This window comes from Verticillium nonalfalfae (genome assembly GCF_003724135.2).
Source record: "Verticillium nonalfalfae strain VnAa140/NRRL 66861 chromosome Unknown scaffold_124, whole genome shotgun sequence".
NCBI classification, from domain to species: Eukaryota; Fungi; Ascomycota; class Sordariomycetes; order Glomerellales; family Plectosphaerellaceae; genus Verticillium; species Verticillium nonalfalfae.
The window spans coordinates 1-17401 of NW_021167349.1; the positions used below are offsets into that span (position 1 = coordinate 1).

Genomic DNA, 17401 nt, shown 5'->3' on the forward strand with positions numbered 1-17401 from the left:
GGGGTGGGTTGCGATGCCTCAGATGCTCTTACTCTGGTCACGTTACGAAGACCCCAGCGACCACGTTCCGTAGAGGCCAGCCAAGCAAGACGAGGAGGCGTGGAACGGCGAGCGCTGGCCAGCCCTGTGGCAAGCCACGATTCATCTTGAATCACGCGGAGCCTCGTCGTTGTCGTCAGTGGCCGCTCGTCGCGACGAAAGCAGAGCACCGATGCTCGGGTACACCTTTCCCGTGAGGTCGTGATGTGATGGGTTTCGAGGCTGGGGATGGGCATTCAACTTTGTCTCGCCTGGGCGGAGAGGCACATCCAGGCCCTGGACGAGTGTTCCCTCTTTAGTCCTTTCGCAGTGGGCAGGTCCCATTCGCTTCCTTTTTCTTTGCCCCCATCGCGGCGACCAAGGCAAGATCCCGCCGCCGTTGCGAGGCCGGACGTAGCCATCCGCCCACTCGTCCCCCAGCTTCTACAGACAGGCCGTTTGCAGACAGCTCGATGACCACCCACGGTTCCCTCTGCCATCGCGTCAGTACCAGGGCCACCGCACGCGACTGGGGAAGCGAGACAGGCAAGTAATGATTTGACAAGCGAAACCTAAGATCTAGCTGTCAGTGCAACGCCGTGGCGGGGACCTTATCGCGCCTGACACACATGATCAGAGACACGCAGGAACCTGTCAAAGGGAGAGGCGAGCAGGCCGGAAAATGACTGTTTGCAGACTTTTTGTTGGGCCTCGCCCCGCTGTGCCCTGGCATGGGAGTTGGTTCGGTGCCGAGATCGATGGCGTCAGGGCAGTCAGACAGCTATCTGTTTGCGGCCGACCTGCTGCTGCTGGGTCTCCGTGGTCCCTGTCGGGGGAGGGGGGTGTTGTAACGTGCCAGGTGGGCGCGGTCAGGGTCCTGTTGCGACCCTGGGTCGAGTGTTGCTGCTCACTGGAATGTGCCGTTGCTGAGAGCAACGCGGCCGACGACGGATGGGTTCGGATGGTGGCCGCAAAGCGAATTTCGGGAGGTTTCTGCGGCAACAGTAAAGAGAATGAATGGCTCCAGCGTCTTCTCGGCGAAAGGACTGTCCCGTCCCAACTGAAGGTTGAGTGTCAAGTTGATATTGATGTATTCGATATCTGTCCCTTTTGCGGGTTTAACAAGAGGAACTACAACGACCAGTCCACAAAGCCAAGAAACCTGCCCGCTGAAAATCGGTGACTAGATGGAGAAAAAGACAAAAGAGAGGTTAAGTAATGAGGGTAGTAAGTAATAAGGCGTGGGTGTGGAGGCGGTAAGGGGAAAAGAAATTAGAGAGACAAGCTTGCGCTCGGTATGCTGTAAGTCACCCAACCAGATGGGGGTGAATGGTGATACAATGAGGGAAAGGGGTGCAAAAAGGAAAAGAAAAAAGTGAAGGGTCTCCAAAGCCAAAATCAACGACTCCGAAAAGCCTGCCCCGATCCGTTTGTGTTGTTCCCCAGGCCCTTTCACGAAGAAGATGGGGAACCATATAAAACTCCGCCTGTCCATCCATAGTGGTACAGTCCAATGAGACACCCCGGTAATACGCCGCCTGTGTAAAGATAGAGAGAGTGCCCGAGTACTAGAAAACAAAACCCTCTTCGACGAGCTTGTCAATGTCGCCGCCTGCTGCTGCGACGGCCTTGAGGGCTGCTTCGCTCATACGTCGCCTCTTTTCGAGAGCCTCTTTTTCGCGCCGCGCCTTGGTCTTGCTGGATCCAGAGGGGGCAACACCCGTCATGAGAAGGGTGTGATCGCTGGGTGTGAAGTTGACGAAGCCGCCGCCGCCGCCGCCGCCATCGCCCATGCCAATGCCGAGCCCGAGCGCGCCACTGCTGCCACCGCTGGGCGTGCGTGGGTGGCCAGGACGACCGCCGGCTGGGGTTTGAAAGGAGCGACGCTTCTTCACGCTCGCGCCGATGACGGGACCGCCAGCGTTGGAGGAGCCAGACGAGTTGCGAGACCGACCGTTGGGCGTGGGACTGGCTGATGACGAGTCGCGAGCCCGGTTACGGTTGGCGGAGGAGGGCCGCTGCCGGCGCATTGGCGTTGTCATGTGTCGTGCACCAGCCGAAGGAGCGCGCGGCATGCGCGGGCGACGTTCGGTCTGGGGTTGGGGCGGCATTTGATGCTGCAGTTGCTGTTGGTGATGTTGCACCACTGCGTGATGATGCTGGGGCATGTGTGTGTAGGCGCCGGACTGGACAACCGGCGACGATGACGAACGGTTGGCCTGGGACATCTGGATCATGAGTCCTGACATCTCGTGGGGATTGCCAGCAGTAGGCATGTGCTGCTGCTGCTGGCCCTGGTTATGATACTCATACGCCATGTCCCTACCCGCACCACCAGCGGCTTGCTGGGTGTGGAGGGCGAGGTTGTAAGTGGCATTGCGGGCATTCTGGGCCTGGTACTGTGAGCTGGCGTCGTTGAGGTCGACGGGACCATCCCACCACTGCGTGGTGTCGAGGCCGTCAGACTGAGCAAACGAGTTGGACCAGGCCATGTTTCCGTGAGAGTCGGCATGGGCCGACGAGGAGGGCAGGGGCCATACGGCCTTGTTAGCCTGGGCGATACCGCCCTGATGAGGGTGGATGGGTTGTTGGAAGTACATGTTGCTCTTGTCGTCCTCAAGCACGGGGGTGTCAATGGGTGTGTGAGGGGCTTGTCTCTTGTAGACGGTAGTTGAGGGATCAGAAGCGACGCTGGGGTCGAAGCCGAACGGGTCCTCGACGAAGCCGTTGCAGAACGGGTTGGAGAGGCCCTGAGGGATGGTTGCACTGTTGGGAGGTGAGATGGGGAGGCGTTGTTGCTGTGGGTGAGAGCCGTCAGGGATGCCCATTTGTTGCTGGTCAGGACGGAGCTTGAATGCTTTGCGAGGGGAGATGGCAGGTGAGATGGGCCTGTCGATAGAGAGTGTGGACATGGTGGAAGAGTCGCGCTCAGTGGTGTTGATGGTGGTCCGGGAAAAGGAAGGCTTAGAGCGGACGGTGGCTGCTTTTTGGATCTTGGAGGCAACGGCCTTGAAGAAGCTCCGGCTGCCAGTAGTAGCGGCGGCGGTGGAGGAGGAGGTGGTGGTGGTCGTAGTAGTAGCGGGAGTAGGCTTGGACGTGGCCGGGCCCTGGCCTTGGTGGAGGAGGGGGGTGGGAGGTTGCGAGTGTGAGACATGGCCCAGGGGCGGGACGCGAGAAGGTGACGCTTTCAACGAGATACCCTCGAGCCGTAGCAGCTCAGAGTCAGAGATCGACTCGGTGCCGCCAAGGCCGAGAGCTGTATCCGGATAGGTCGACGGTGTTTTCCTTTGTCCTCCTGGGACTCTACCACCTGCCCCTCCCCCTCCCCCTCCCCGTCCCAGTCCCACCCCACCACGGGCGATCGCCGGAGAAGGCTGGCTCTTGCCCGGGCGTATCTGCGCAGTAACATCGGTAACCTCAGCAGCTGGACCGCAGTCCTCCTGGTGGGCAGAGGGAAAGCGAATGGCGCCGCTACCACCGCTAGCACTACCAACACCACTACCAGCCGCCATGCAGCTAGTGGCAGCGGGACCACCTGTCGTGCTAGTCCTAGCCTCCACGGGCGGAACCTGCAGCAGCTGTTGCTGTTGCTGGTGCTGGTGGTACAGGTGGTGCTGGTGGTTGTGTTGCTGCTGAGAGTGGCAACTCAGCAGGTCGTCGAAATCGTCTGATACGCTCGTTGTGGAGGTGGACCCGTCAAGGGCGGGCATGTCGAAGAAGAGCGAGTCGGGCTGGTCAGGCCACTCGTCACCCGTATGTGACATGCTGTCGAGGTCGAGAAAGTCGTCGAAGCGCAGGTCGTCCGCTGGCATCGCAGATCCCCAGTCCATGGCCTCGTTGTGCGCTGCCGTAGAGCCGCCGTGGTAACCATCTTTGCCGGCCTCGAAGTTGACCACGTCCGCGTCCAGTGAATCAACCGAGAATTGCACCGCGGAATAACCCAGATCGTCATACTCACTCTTCACTTGCGGGCCGGTGCCGCTCGAGCCCGGCCGCTCATAGTGTGAGACGGGCACCGTCATGCCTTTGACGCAAACGAAAACCAGTCAAGAGAATCGCTATGGAAGTGGACGTGGAAGTGGAAGTGAAAAGGGCGGGCAGCTTCCCCGGTAATCGTTTCCGGCGACGTTGCGAGTGAAGAATGGGCCGCCTGCACGCAGAGGCAGTAGTGTTGAGAGGAATGGGCTTGCAGTTGGGATGGGATAAATGAACGACTTGCCTCGAAGAAGGCCGCTTTGGGACGAAGGAAGACGGGGAGGCGAGTCAACAAATACACCTTGTCTCTTCGTCTCGACGTCTCTGCGCCTCTCCTTCACTCCGCAGCCTTCTGCCAGGGCAACTGGCGTTGGGAATGGACGCCAGTCGAGAAATGGAGTCCTTTCGTCACCAACGAGACAACGAGACAGCTGTCTTTGCTCGACTACCGTGCATTCGAGCAGCCAGCGCGACAGGGCTGGCAGGGAAAATACACGCTGGTGGGGTGGGATGTCGCACACGAACGTGCGGTTCTGAGGAATGTTGCGCCTCGGTTCGCTCGTTGACGGAGTGAGGTTGTTGCCATTCCAGAGCTTCCGTCAGGAACAAGGCCACAAGGGCTTGGTCCTCTGGCATAGTTTGCGCGGCGAGTACTCGGTACACACCAGCGAAAGGAGATGATGCTCGTCCAAGAGGCGAACGAGGGGCCATCCGTCCATCATGCGACAAAGCCGTCGACAAACCAACACCCTCCCTCATCTTATCCCCGGCGCAGAGGCAGGGCGACAACACCACGACCGCAAGGCCAATCCATCCACCGCAGCTTAACTCCGCGGCGACTGCATGAGAGAGGGTTCAATGGTCAAAGAACCTACGGTTCGTCGAGTCCAGGTGAATGGCGGTGACTTGGCTTGCCCTCAAATTGCGCTGCCATGCCCATCCAATCTGCATTGCGCGCCACAGCACCTCCCTTTGTTGCCCATCACCATGGGCATCACACCGAGGGAGAGGCTGCCCAGTTCTGTCGGTGACAAGCTTTGCGCAGTGAGCTGCGCTCGGTGCTCGGCCTCAGGCCCAACGCTTTTTGGGGCCAACAGCGAAAGGACCTCCCTGGCCCCTATCAACTTGGGGTATGGTCACACAGCTCGAGGCTTTGCGTGAGAGTGAGAGAGACGCACACAAGCACAGTGAGATGCGTGTGAACCCCACCACACGTTGACCTACTTCGATGGATGGTTGACAATGTCCATGCCCAGTAATACCATCTGTCCTGTCATGCCAACCTTTCGCCCTTGCCAGCGTGCATGCGTCTGTCTGCAAGGAACACCTGTATTCGTCGGTCGAGATCGGCGGTTGGCCCGCGTACCAAGATGCGCCTGAGACACTCCCTCCCGTTGGAGGGTCTGATTAGATTCCAGAGAGAACCCCATCCGAATCCAACCACGATGTACAAATCACCAACGAATGCCGGTTGCCGGGCGGACCGACGCACACCATGGTCATCCATAGCCATGACGGCCTAGAGGACCTGCTGATGGGCCGGCAAATTGCTGGATCTCAATCCTTAAACTTTCACCGGCTGGTAGATGAGGCCGAAGCAATGGCACGCATCTCCGACGACACCACCCCGCGCATTCGGGGGCGGCGGCGGCCTTAGGATGCCGTGCTGTGCGCGATCAAAGACCATACATGTTATGACATGGCCTCAAAATGCGAGTCGTGCCCAACCCTGCGAGCCTCGGCCATCTACCTCACGAAGGGTCGTGCGGAACGGCCGAGAGGTCACGTCAGCCAGAGAAGGAGGTGGGTGTTCACAGAGGCCTCACATAGGATGGCTTGGCCTTCCCGTCGCCAGCCGTCGTCCATGTCGGCCGATGTTCGATCACGCCGGCTCTCCCTAGCGCTGACAAGGCGGCGCTGGCTATTGAAACCAAGTTTGCTGCAGCCGCTATGGCTGCATCGTAAGATCTGACTGGCTGGTGAGCCACCCAAATCAAAATAACCCGTCGAAACGGCCGCCCGCGCACTTCGCTTGCCCCGAGGTTGGGTGGAGGATTGACGCCATCCCCAACCCTCCTGCGAAAAATCGGAAACCTGATTACTCTAACAAAAAGACCAGAGAATTAGCAATACAAAATGCAGCAGCGCCGCCCCACCTAGTGCGAACCGTCTTATCCTGCTAGCTTCGGAGTTCCATCTCTGCTGCGGCGTTCTGGAGCTGTCCATGTCAAAGGCATAACATTGTTCCTAGTGTGGGGGGCTCCAGCAAGTTGGCTCGACCAGAAATAGATAATGGGGTTGGTACCCTGCTGGTCAATTTTCGTCTGAGGTCCTACTATGATCTCATCAAATGCTCTACCAAGACGGGGCATCGCGCTTCCCAGGACGAAGAAGCTATCCAAATTGGCATTTCCAACACCGAGACGGAAAAAAAAGTCGAAGGAAAATCATATCTTAATATGGCGCGCCATATCACGCGTTGAAGACCGAACACCTTGACTGTCGGTCAACCCTATGCCCCTCTAATCACACCAAACGCCTTGAGACATCATGGTCCTGTTGCCATGATATTGTGATACGCCATAACTGTGATTATAGCGGATGCGAAAATGTCAAATCCAACCCCGGGTAGTGCCGCCGCCGTAATCACCAACTGCATAGGAGGTATCATCACACCTTGCATACGTTGCAAGGCATCGACCTCTGCCGCATGTCATAAGATCAGTTCGGACCCTCGTTTGCTGAAGCTGGGGTCGGTAAGGTCGGTAGGTCCTTTCGTTTGCGCATTCTTGGTCTGCTCCTGACGACGGGTTGGATCCTTGAGGTATATTGGCCGGACGCTCGGTAGCGGAGCGGCCCCAGTTGCCGATACCCGTTGGTGCTCGATTGTCGTAACAACTCGGTCGACGAGTGTCGCCACACATACTCCTCGCCGTTCTCGTCGCAAAACCCTTCGTCTACCTCGAGGGTGTCGCTTGCAGCCAACGCGTCCGGATCCGCAGGCTCAATAGGTCCATGTCTCACTGTCAAGTCGCGCGGGGAGAGGTGTGTCGTGGCGATAACGTGTTGCGAGGATTCGCCGCCATCATGCTGGGGGCTGGTGGGCTCGGCAAGTTTTGGAATTTTTGTATTGGCAGCGTCACCGTCGGAGTGCGCATCACGTAGTCGCTTCAGTCGTCTCTGCCCCCGACATGCGATTTTGCTCAGAAACTCGGCTTCCGATTCCTCATCAAACGCTTCGTCATCGTCGACTTCGAACGATGGAGTGATAATGCTGACAGGAGAGGCGCGGGTGTCACGGCGAGGAGCCAGTACGGATTGAGAACATGAGGGTGACGACGCTGATGCTGACAAAGGTTTTGAAGAGGATATCGCTGGTGCCATGAGGTTTGGAGCGGTTGGCGTACAATTGAAGCCAGTTTGGGGGTGCGGGTGCTCTAGTGGCAGACGTTTCGGGGACAATAGGAACTCGTCGTGATTTGGTCCCAGGCGCCTGGGTGGCGGGTTGGGTGAAATGGCGGTGCCGCTGTAACCTGACGTCGAGCGATTGGACATGTCGTGCGATGGCTGCGTGAACGCCGGCCGCGGTGAACAGGTGGACGGAGAACCGGGCTCATGGAGCAATGCGTCCAGCGACATGGTCCAGAGAGGTTCAAACGGGCGGTGGACGAAGTGAACAACGACAGATGATCGAGTTGCTGAAGGAGTCGAGCCGAACGGGGGTCAGTAATGGTATTATGAGGACATCCACACGTGCTGCACTAGTGGGTGGCCCAAGGGACGCCGTGGGCGCCCCAGCTCGCTGGTGGATGGGTCGCTCGTAGTGTAGGATGGCGGCCAGTGGCCGACTTTGTAGCCTAGCGGTTCAGGCCTTGGCAGGCGATGGATGCTTGCGTTGAAATAGACAGTCGCTGTGAGTACGACGGTGGTCCGGCGTGCTCGAGGTATCAAGAGCTCGAGAGCATGAAGGTTCAACAAGGCCACACCTGCGTCTGCGGAACAAGTGCACAACACGAGGCAGGCAGGCTGGCACAGAGACCAGATGGCCAGACAGCAGGGTGGGAGGTGAGGGCGCAAGCAGCACAACCCAACCTTGCCAACCGAGACTGATGGTGGCCTTAAGCTGGTAAGGTGGAGGATTGCGTTTGTGCGTATTGTGCGTCGGCGGCTTCCCTGCGGGGGCGGATCAAATCAGGGCCAGGAAATGACCACTGGCAGTGCACCGTGCAAGCCCCCAAGCCGGCGTTGCCTGTTGAGGAATGGCGAAGGAGAGCCCAGGTCGAGGTGCGAAGGACAAGGCGTGGTCGGCGCTGGCGCTATGGTGCCTAGTGGGCAGTGCAGTGCGCCTCGGACATGAAGCGATGGATGATGCGGTGGTACGGTCCAAGCGAACGTTCTTGGAAGACCTTTAGTCGTCTCGTGTTCTGGATTCAGGGGATCAGCTGGGAGGGTTTGGTTCTCGAGTGAGAAAGTGACAGGCGAGTATGTGTACGCCTAGAGTTTGGGCACCCAAGTAGAGAAGAGGCGAAAGGCAGCAGAAGGGAGGAAACCCAACGAGGCAAGCACATGTGCAGGTCCCGCACCCACGGAGCCTGCTACATTCCTTTTGTTCCGCGGCGCTGGGTCGGCAGCGCCATTCGCGGAATCGCTGTGAGCACTTCTGCACTGTATCTAGACCGTTCGTCCCGTGCGGGCGCTGCAACGTATCTGGTGCACAGTAGGTAGATACTGTAGGTGCCCACCCTGGCTCGGGAGACCCTCCTGAAGAGATGGGATCGTCGCGGCGAGCTCGCAAGGGGGGGGGGCCGAACGCTGTGCTAGGGATCCCAGTGCCCTGGAACGCGGGAGACTCGAGCTCCCTGCCACGCTGTCAGGCTGTCAGACGCCGTCTCGACGAGCTGACGTCGCGATGCCTGCAAACGAATGATTGACCGACTGATTGACCCGGATGACTCGACTGACGTGCTCTGTACCTATGTGTGTGACGGCAGCCCCAGCTGGTCAATGCTGCAGCCCAAATAAGGTCTCTGCAGAGCTTGGGGACGAGATAAGCGAGTGCATAGATGTGCGCGATGTTTGCGTTGATTTCCTCTTTCCCAGTTTGCGCAGGAGTACCCATCCACCGTAATCAGGTCCCTGGGCGGATGGACCCTGCCTGCCGTTGGCGGCCGAATGGTCACTGTACCATGTACAGTAGTCGTCTGAGTGAGTTTCCAATTTTCACCTGCTGCATCACCTGCTGCATCACCTGCTGCATCACCTGCTGCATCGAACCTGCCCTGTGGTCGAGTGAATTGGCGCTGGGACGCCAGGAAGCCAAACAAACTCGACTAGGGGCGGAGCAAAGGCCTCGAAGAACTGCACAACCGGCAGGAGCGGACGGAAAGGGGAGGGAACTGGCGCGCTAGCTGGGTCTTCCTGCCGTGTCCTGGTCCCTGTCCATGCCGCGATTGCAGCTGCACCTGCGCGCCCTGCACTTACTTGTACACTTGCGGTTGTGGTCATGATCCCGGTCGTGACTTGTGCCGCACCGCTGGCGCCTGGGTGCAACTGCTGCATCTGCACTGTATTCTGATCTTACCCCCCTTCCTGCCCTTCTCCTTCTCCATGTGTCCCATTTGTGGTGAAGGATCATCAGTCATCCCCCCCGAGCGGGCCTCCTCCGTCATCGAGCCGTCTCTCATCACACTCAGGGTTCAAGCCTCCATCGCTCAGTGGTCAGCTCTCTGGGAGCTTTGAGTCCGGCCCGGATGAAGTCTGTGTTCAGCGGGCGTTCATTTGACTGACCAAACTTGTCAGCTCTGCTGGCGCACGCAAGGCGCTGAGACACGCTTCACCGATTGTCTCCCTCGACACGTCCCCGAGGTTTTAAGACAGAGCTTGTCTCGCCGGGTGCCTCTCACGCATGACGGATAAGGTTGCATGTTTCTTGTCTTCGGCACTGTCGCCATCATGGCAATCCCGCTCATTACCGCCACACAGCAGTACTGCGGACCCAACCGTCTGGGTGAAGGGACACGCATCAGGATACCATCACCCCTCCCTCTCTCGTTTCCATGCATCCGAGCAGTCTTCGGCTGTCGCCGTCGTTGTCGTGTTTTGCCTTCTGCCTCGACACGGTGGTGCTAGGCCTTGCCTGTCGAGCTAGCCAATTGCGTAAGCGTGGTAGTCATCTTAGTATCGCCGGCCTTCTCTACCAATGTCCGTCCGCTGCTGCGCCCACAATCGTCCCGTCTGTTCATGCGCGTTCACATCGGCCTGATCGTCTGAGCGTTTGGTGGGAATGTGGGTATCAGATGGTGGTGGTGGGCAGCCGCACCCATCTCCAGCGCTTCTCCAGGCGATCCACAGACCCGGGCCAAGTAGGTCCGCCTTGACTTGTCCGATGGCGCCCCCCTCCCCAGCTGCGTCCAAGGTCCGGTGGAAAGTCACTCAGCAGCAGAAGCACTTGTGAACGACTCAAACTTGCACAGATCCATCTGACATCGCACGCCAGCCTGATCATTGTATGCCTTTCGGTGAACGCGGTCAGCATCATCACATCTCTCCGGGTCTGTAGGATGTGCGCGCCAGGCTGTTCCAGGACGTGACCGGGTATTCGTGTCATGTACTTATGTGGCTACAAGCTTCCAGGCTGTGAGGCCCCTGAGCCGAGGCCAGGTTGTGAGCTGAGGCCAGGTTGCTGCTCCGGGTTAAAAGTCTACAGTTCCGCTGAAGGCCACTCCGGAATACAGGAAATCGGAACGTCCGTCAGCCACCTGCACAGCAATTTTCAAGCTGATCAGCGTCCACAACACCCGCTCGCGTTCTTCCGTTCCACACCTCGTCACAGACCTTGTCACATAACGTCGCACTAGGAGCAAGCCTCTCTTCTTGTGGTTCATAGCCCAGTCTGCGCCGTGCCTTTGGATCCAAGTAACATACCGTCAAGCCCGATTTCACATCAACAGGAGGAGTGGCCGAGCGGTCTAAGGCGCTAGCTTCAGGTGCTAGTCTACATTGTAGGCGTGGGTTCGAATCCCATCTCCTTCATTTTGACCTTTTTTTTTTGGCATGATTCGCACAACCCCTTTTTGACTATCGCTTGTGAAACAGGTAGCACGTCTTCTCATTCGACCAAAGCCTGGCACATGTTTTTGCAGAACATCCATATTGACTCGCATGTTTGCCAAGCGGTTCGGCGCCTCCCAAGACCCCCAGTCTGAGTCCTTGCACGGCACTACCGCCGCGGTGGTCTGTCTTGAAAAGACCGAGAGTTGACCAGTACAAGTGCTTTCTTACCCGAATCACTCAGGGGTGCATCGGCTTCTGTTTTGGCACTTGCGCAAATAGAACCTGTTCTTGGCGGCGAAGCCCTTGAAGGATACCCTGCAACGACGGCCCGTACGTTAGTCAAGGCTGACCAAACGCGCCGAGCCGGAGGACTACGGTTGAAACCGAGCAGGCTTGTCCGGGGCTAGCCGGAGGTAAGTATGCTCAGCCAAACATGGTAGCAGTGACGGAGATTGGGGACCAGGGCCAGGATGTTGACTCTCCTACTGTGCCATGGCACGTCACAAGAATCTGACCGCTGCATCTACCAGGAGAAAAGTCATTAAGCGAGGTGAGCAGTCGCTCGGATCAGCGTCTGGTCTGCAGGGGCCGCCGGCTGGCCCGGAAGTGCTCGAATTTGGGGAGAACAACAACACGGACCCCCCCCCCCCCCCTTCGAGAGCTACCGGCGACGGAGCCTGGCTGCCGGCCCGAGGCATGTGCCTTGTGCGACTGTCCGCAGCGTCTGCCGAACAGAAGCCCCTCGTGCCGGACCGGAAGAACGGCCCCACATGGGGGAGAGGCCGATTTGGCTCCGGGGGCATGTCGGCGTGATCAGTCCTTAGAAAGGTGAATGCAAGTGTCTGAGTATTTTGGTATGTCGAGGAGGAAAGTCTGCAAGTCGAGTTTGGGGGTCCTGAGAAACGTGATCATTGTCTGCATCCTCGACTGTCTTGTCTAATGAGCAGTGCTCTCACTTGAGCTCCTGGCTTGTCAAAACAAGACCTACAGGTTGCACTGCTTGGGCTCTTTGCACCTCACGTCTCACTCGATTACATGCAAAATTCACTGAATATTGTCTTCCACGTTGTGTTCTCTATGCCGTGTGAGAGAAACTGACCCGAAGTCGCCAGCCTCTGGGAGAGCCATCACCCACCCAATCAGGCGCCTTATCGCTGCCAATGTCCCTACGCGCCGCCCCTCCAGAAGCTCGCGGCTACAGGCCCCCAACCAGGGCGCATCGCAGCCAACATCGAATACCATTGGACAACAGCACCATTCCCATGGCCTTCCTGCTCACGAGTCCGCCCAGGCTATGCACATCGGTCGGTAGTGCTGCCGGATCCTGCGGCATGCGGCCTGTCGAGTGGCCAGGTGGCCGAGTATCTGAACCCTGGAAAATGGATTGACCTCCCAAGCTTCGAGAGCTTCCTCCCCCGCCCTGGTTCTTTATATCGACCTGGTACTGCTGTCGCGAGGCGCGCCACTTGCTCTCCCTCTTTGTTCGTAAACCCAGCTTCTTTGATCAGGGGTTTGACGATCGCCTTTGCTGCCGCCCTGGTGTTCAATAGGCAAGAGCACCCTACCCGCAACAAAAGATTTGGACGGCTCGGTATTGTTGCGCTTGCGTCGCGTGGCTGTGCTTGAGGTGAGAAGACTCCGGAGCGACAACAGATGCGGGGGGAGAACTGTGCTCGGTATCTCTCGTCTCTCGACGTCTTCCTTCCTCCTTCCTTCTGCCCTTGTGCTTCGCAGGCTGACCCGTCATCAGCATCTTTACCAGCCCTGGCTTGGGACACGGCGGTCGACCAAGGTACAGAGTCGCTTTTTGGGCAACAAGACTGCATCGCATATTGGCAATCATCACCATGTCGCAACAATTTGACCCCCGTAGGTCCATCTAGGCCTTCTCAGATCAAGCGCCAATGCTCACGATCCAATAGCTCCCTCCTCGTCCTCCGGCAAGCGATTCTTTGGCAGTTCGTCACTTCTCGGAGCTTGCTTTCGCGCTGTCGTTCCCGTTGACTGACCTTGCCAGTACCTCGAAAGAGCTACCCCGCGCCTCCCGCCGCTGCCTCGATCCCGCTCCCAACCTCCCCTCCCGCTCAGCAAACTACGTTCTCGTACCCTCTTCCTCCACAGGGCGCTCAATCGGGCCAGCATCATCAACCAACAACATTCTCGGTGCCACCTCCTCAGCAGCCGTCGCCGTCTCTGGCGCAGCCAACAAAGGGATATCCACCTCCGCCATCCGTTGGGCAGCCGGGCGAGGCCACTCATTACCCCGCGCCCCCGTCAGCACTTCAGCCAGGCCACAGCTACCCAGCACCTCCCCAACAACAGCCCTCGCCACAATCGTCGCGAACACACCCATACCCGCCTCCTCCACAGGCTACAAGTCCCCCGCTTATTCAGAGCTCCGCGCAGTACCCCCCTCCGCCGTCACAATCACCACAGCAACAGCAACAGCACAACTACCCGTTGCCCCCGGTTGATCAGCTTCAGCAGCAGCAAAGCCAGATTCCTCTGCACACAGTGGCAAGCCCGGACAACCAACAGCACTCAACTGCGACGCCACCGCCTCCTGCTGCATTTGATGGGCCGCCATCCTTCGATGGGCCACCTACCGCTGCCTACCCCCCGGGAAAAGGGCAGGCCTTTGACCAAGACAGCGACGAGGACGAGGAGGATGAAGTTCCGAACCAGGGGCCGGTCAAGTTCATCTCGGGCGCTCCGCCCCCGGAGCTCTTTGTGGGCGCGACCGGCACGTCTGCCGTGGACGATGTCGGCACGTTCAACGGAGGCAGCTATCGCATCAGCCATCGCGACAGTAACACCATCCTCACCATCCAGCTGGCCGTAGGTTGTCCCCTGAAGGCGAAGCCGGGCACCATGATTGCCATGTCACCGACGGTGATTCTGCGGGGCCAGCTCAAGTTCAGTATGAAGAAGCTCGTGGCCGGCGCAGAACTCGCCCAGTCAACGTTCACGGGCCCTGGCGAGGTCCTCTTGGCCCCCGCCATGCTGGGTGATCTGACGAGCATCCGCCTGACGGGCAAAGAATTCTGGTCCGTAGGCCAGGATGCCTACGTCGCGTCGACGCAGGGCGTCATTTGCGACTACAAGCGCCAGGGTCTCGGCAAAGCCATCTTCAGCGGCGAAGGTCTATTTGTGTATAAGATCAGCGGGACCGGTCTGCTCTGGATCACCAGCTTCGGCGCCATCATCCGTAAAGATGTGAGAGAGTGTTGTATGCTGAGTCCTTATTTTTTCCGTCACTGACACAGAATAGTTGATCCCGGGCGAGAAGTACATCGTCGACAATGGACACCTTGTCGCGTGGAACACAAAGTACATCATTGAGCGCGTGGCTTCGGGTGGCATCATCTCGGGCATCTCCTCGGGCGAGGGGCTCGTTTGCAAATTCACAGGACCAGGCACTATCTACATGCAGACCCGTAACCCCGTAAGTGACGCTGGACTGTATTTTCTGCCCTGAGCACGTAACTGACCATACGACAGAGGGCATTCCAGGCATATCTCAATGGTAGTACCCACCAGTCATTCTAGATAGCAACCGTGGGCACACTGGGTACGGCCTTCACATCTCAATGAAGAGTGGGGATTTCGCGTGAGAGTGATTTACGATGGTTTTGGTTTGGAGAGACGAGAATTCCGTGTGTCGAAAATGAGTTCGTATGATCCATTCTTTTGGCGTTGTGGCCAATCAAACGGAAATACCTTGTGGGTGAGCTTGTGTCAAGGTTTAATCAGCTTCTAGATTGTTCAGTGTCTAGCCTTGATAAAGACAGTCTTTTCGGCTCATCTTATGCGATCCTATGATGAAAGTTGTGACAAGTCTTGGAAGGTACAAGGCAGTATGCAAATCCGCGCAGCGGAAGAAGGCGCCACGACGCTGTCGTTGCTTCCCCCAGAAGCCAAGAACTTGTCGCCAGCAGGACTGAGAAGTCGAACGGTTCCTGGTGTCTAGCTTGTCATCAGGCTCCCACCGACACTAACATCACGAACCAACACCTCCTCGAGCCAACTTCTTTTTTGGACACGCATCACACCCTCACCTCAGCCCTTAGCGTGCGGAGCGGTTTCTTTTGGCAAGCATTCTGTTTCCAGGCAAGCAGCAATTCGGGTCATAATCTGGCAAAGCCTCTCTGAGCCTCTATCTCGCTATCGTGGTCCCTAATTCGGAAGCGACGTCTCCCTCCCAAACAACCGAGCACGGCATCCACAGGAAACAAATAAAGCCTGGCCTTGACGGCATTGGTGCCGATTGTCGAGAGGCCTATTCAGCTTTACACCCTGTCGCACATAGACCCATTGTCGACTCTCGTGCCGAAGAGCCCGTAAGAAGATAAAAGGTTGGCTCCCCTCACGATTCCTCCTTGGCGGCAGGTTTCGCTGAACAGCGCCCTACAGGCACGGCCTTGCTTCCTGGCTCTTGACGCGCCACTGAACTCTGGAAATTCTCCCTGTTGCTAGCACTTTGACTACCTCAAGGCTCTCGTCATCAACTACAGCAACCTACTCCACGACAACCACCAGGGAACACGGTCTCAAGCTGTGATCAGTTTTGATTCAACTTTCCGTTTTGGCCATAAAGACTGAAGCGAAGAATCCGCGTATCACATATAACCGACTACCGCACGAAAGATGTCTGTTTCATCCACAAAGAGCAACGCCAAGCTCATTGAGGCTCTCAACAGCACCAACTGGCGCCAGCCAGTGATGTACTTTCATGAGGATCATGGTGGTCCGGCGGTTGACAAAAAGAAGTGTAGTCGTAATAGTTCCTCCAGTTTGGAGCCCGCTTATCACTCTGCCCACCAATTTGCCTCCGTTCACGAAGCTTCTCCTGTACGAGTCGCCAGTAGCAGTCACTTCATCGCAGACCCATTCTCAGATGCCGATGGCTGGGTTATCAAGGGTTCAAGAGATACGCACAGCAGCAGCGTCGGCCTCTTGAGCGGCATTGCCGTGGCTGACGATGCTGTTGCAGTTCCTGCCAAGCGAGCTGCTTCTGCGTTCCTGGATATCCACCGGTCGTCCCGAAAACGACCAGAGACTTCGACTTTTGTCTTCGACTTTGTTTTTCAGCATGACGAATGCTACGACAACAAGACATGCCGTACTCACAACGGTGACTTTCCGATGGCAGAAATTATGAGCATCGAGGACCCCGATCACCCGTGTTCGCCGAGTACTCCAATAACTCGACCTGCGCCTGAGGATACAGACGAGACACGCACTGCTCGAACACAGTCCCGCGAAGACCTGATGAACCCCTGCAACAGTCCGGGTATTCTTCATGATGAGGCAGCCCGCGCGTCTGCCGCTATCTTTACCGACTCCGCTGTACTTAACATCGAAGGCTTCCCAACTCAGGACGCTCGCAAGACAAATCCTATATCTAAAGCTGATCAGTACAACGAACTCATGGCCAAGTTGAGCAAGGCTTCCAAGGAGAAGAAGATGCAGGAGATGATCAGTACGCGAACGATGGAGAGTGACTGCCGCAAAGCCCGAAGGTCATCTCACTGGCGACGGGACCAGTCAGACGACTCAGGCGTTGGCATCAGACCTACCGGCAGGTCACACCAATTGTCCACCAGTCTCGATCCTACCGCAAAAGAATTTATCGTCGACGCTACAACTAGTAATCCTACCACCCATGTCGCCAACAAGTCAACGAACGATAGGATCAGTCCTCGGGGCAGAATTGCTGCCAAAGAGAGGGCTTTCATCGACGCTATCAGCTGTCTGGCTGAGTACGCCAAGGAGTGCAAAAGCCTACGGGAAATGGTACAGTACAACATTCAGCAAAATGATTGTTCTGAGTTTGCCGCGCAAGAGAGCTCAGTTCCGATGCCGGTTGCACCACCGGTCCCCAGCGTACTTCCATTTGCCCCTCTCGCCGGTTATGCTAGCATGCCTTGCACACCTGCTCCCAACCCAAGCTTGCCTCCGATCGCGGGGCCTCAAGGCGCCATGATGCCTCCTCCACCTGGGTTCGCGGGCCCTTCCTTTGGCTTTTCTGACAACCCATTACCAATGCTGCCGCCTTTCGGCCCCCAAGACACCCCCTTCCATATGATGCCTGGATTGATACCTTTACCGACTCACATAGGACCCGTCATGCATCAACCACCCCCTCCTGGCTATCACGGCCCTTTACCCATGCCTCCTCCTGCTTACGGCTAGGGTCCTGGAGTTGGCTTGGGACCTTTGGGGCCCGGTTTCAACTCTGACAACCTATTGCCCCCTCCTCCGCAGCATTTACAGTGGCCGACTCCTGGACCCCCTATGCCCACACAGTTCGCGAGACCAGTGGCGAAACCTAAAGACTCAAATACTCGGAGTC

General features: G+C 57.5%; 4 protein-coding genes and 1 non-coding gene across 5 annotated transcripts; 3 read left to right on the forward strand and 2 right to left on the reverse strand.

Annotated features, from left to right (window-relative positions):
• Positions 1-1586: 1586 nt before the first annotated feature.
• D7B24_001254 (uncharacterized protein) lies at positions 1587-4040 on the reverse strand (the record flags this gene model as incomplete). Its single annotated transcript, XM_028635493.1, has 1 exon — positions 1587-4040. The coding sequence occupies one exon, from the start codon at positions 4038-4040 to the stop codon at positions 1587-1589; it is 2454 nt and encodes an 817-aa protein (XP_028492005.1).
• Positions 4041-6714: 2674 nt separating this feature from the next.
• Positions 6715-7548, reverse strand: D7B24_001255 (uncharacterized protein; the record flags this gene model as incomplete). The annotated part of the gene is made up of 1 exon (XM_028635494.1): positions 6715-7548. One exon carries the CDS (start codon positions 7546-7548, stop codon positions 6715-6717), a length of 834 nt encoding a protein of 277 aa, XP_028492006.1.
• Positions 7549-10942: 3394 nt separating this feature from the next.
• On the forward strand, positions 10943-11025 carry D7B24_001256. The gene has a single exon. It is a non-coding gene; the product is annotated as a tRNA-Leu (tRNA).
• Positions 11026-12893: 1868 nt separating this feature from the next.
• Positions 12894-14595, forward strand: D7B24_001257 (uncharacterized protein; the record flags this gene model as incomplete). Its single annotated transcript, XM_028635495.1, has 5 exons — positions 12894-12915; positions 12969-13004; positions 13064-14262; positions 14318-14491; positions 14548-14595. 5 exons carry the CDS (start codon positions 12894-12896, stop codon positions 14593-14595), a joined length of 1479 nt encoding a protein of 492 aa, XP_028492007.1.
• A 1098-nt stretch (positions 14596-15693) lies between these two features.
• On the forward strand, positions 15694-17241 carry D7B24_001258 (uncharacterized protein; the record flags this gene model as incomplete). Its single annotated transcript, XM_028635496.1, has 1 exon — positions 15694-17241. The coding sequence occupies one exon, from the start codon at positions 15694-15696 to the stop codon at positions 17239-17241; it is 1548 nt and encodes a 515-aa protein (XP_028492008.1).
• Positions 17242-17401: the final 160 nt, after the last annotated feature.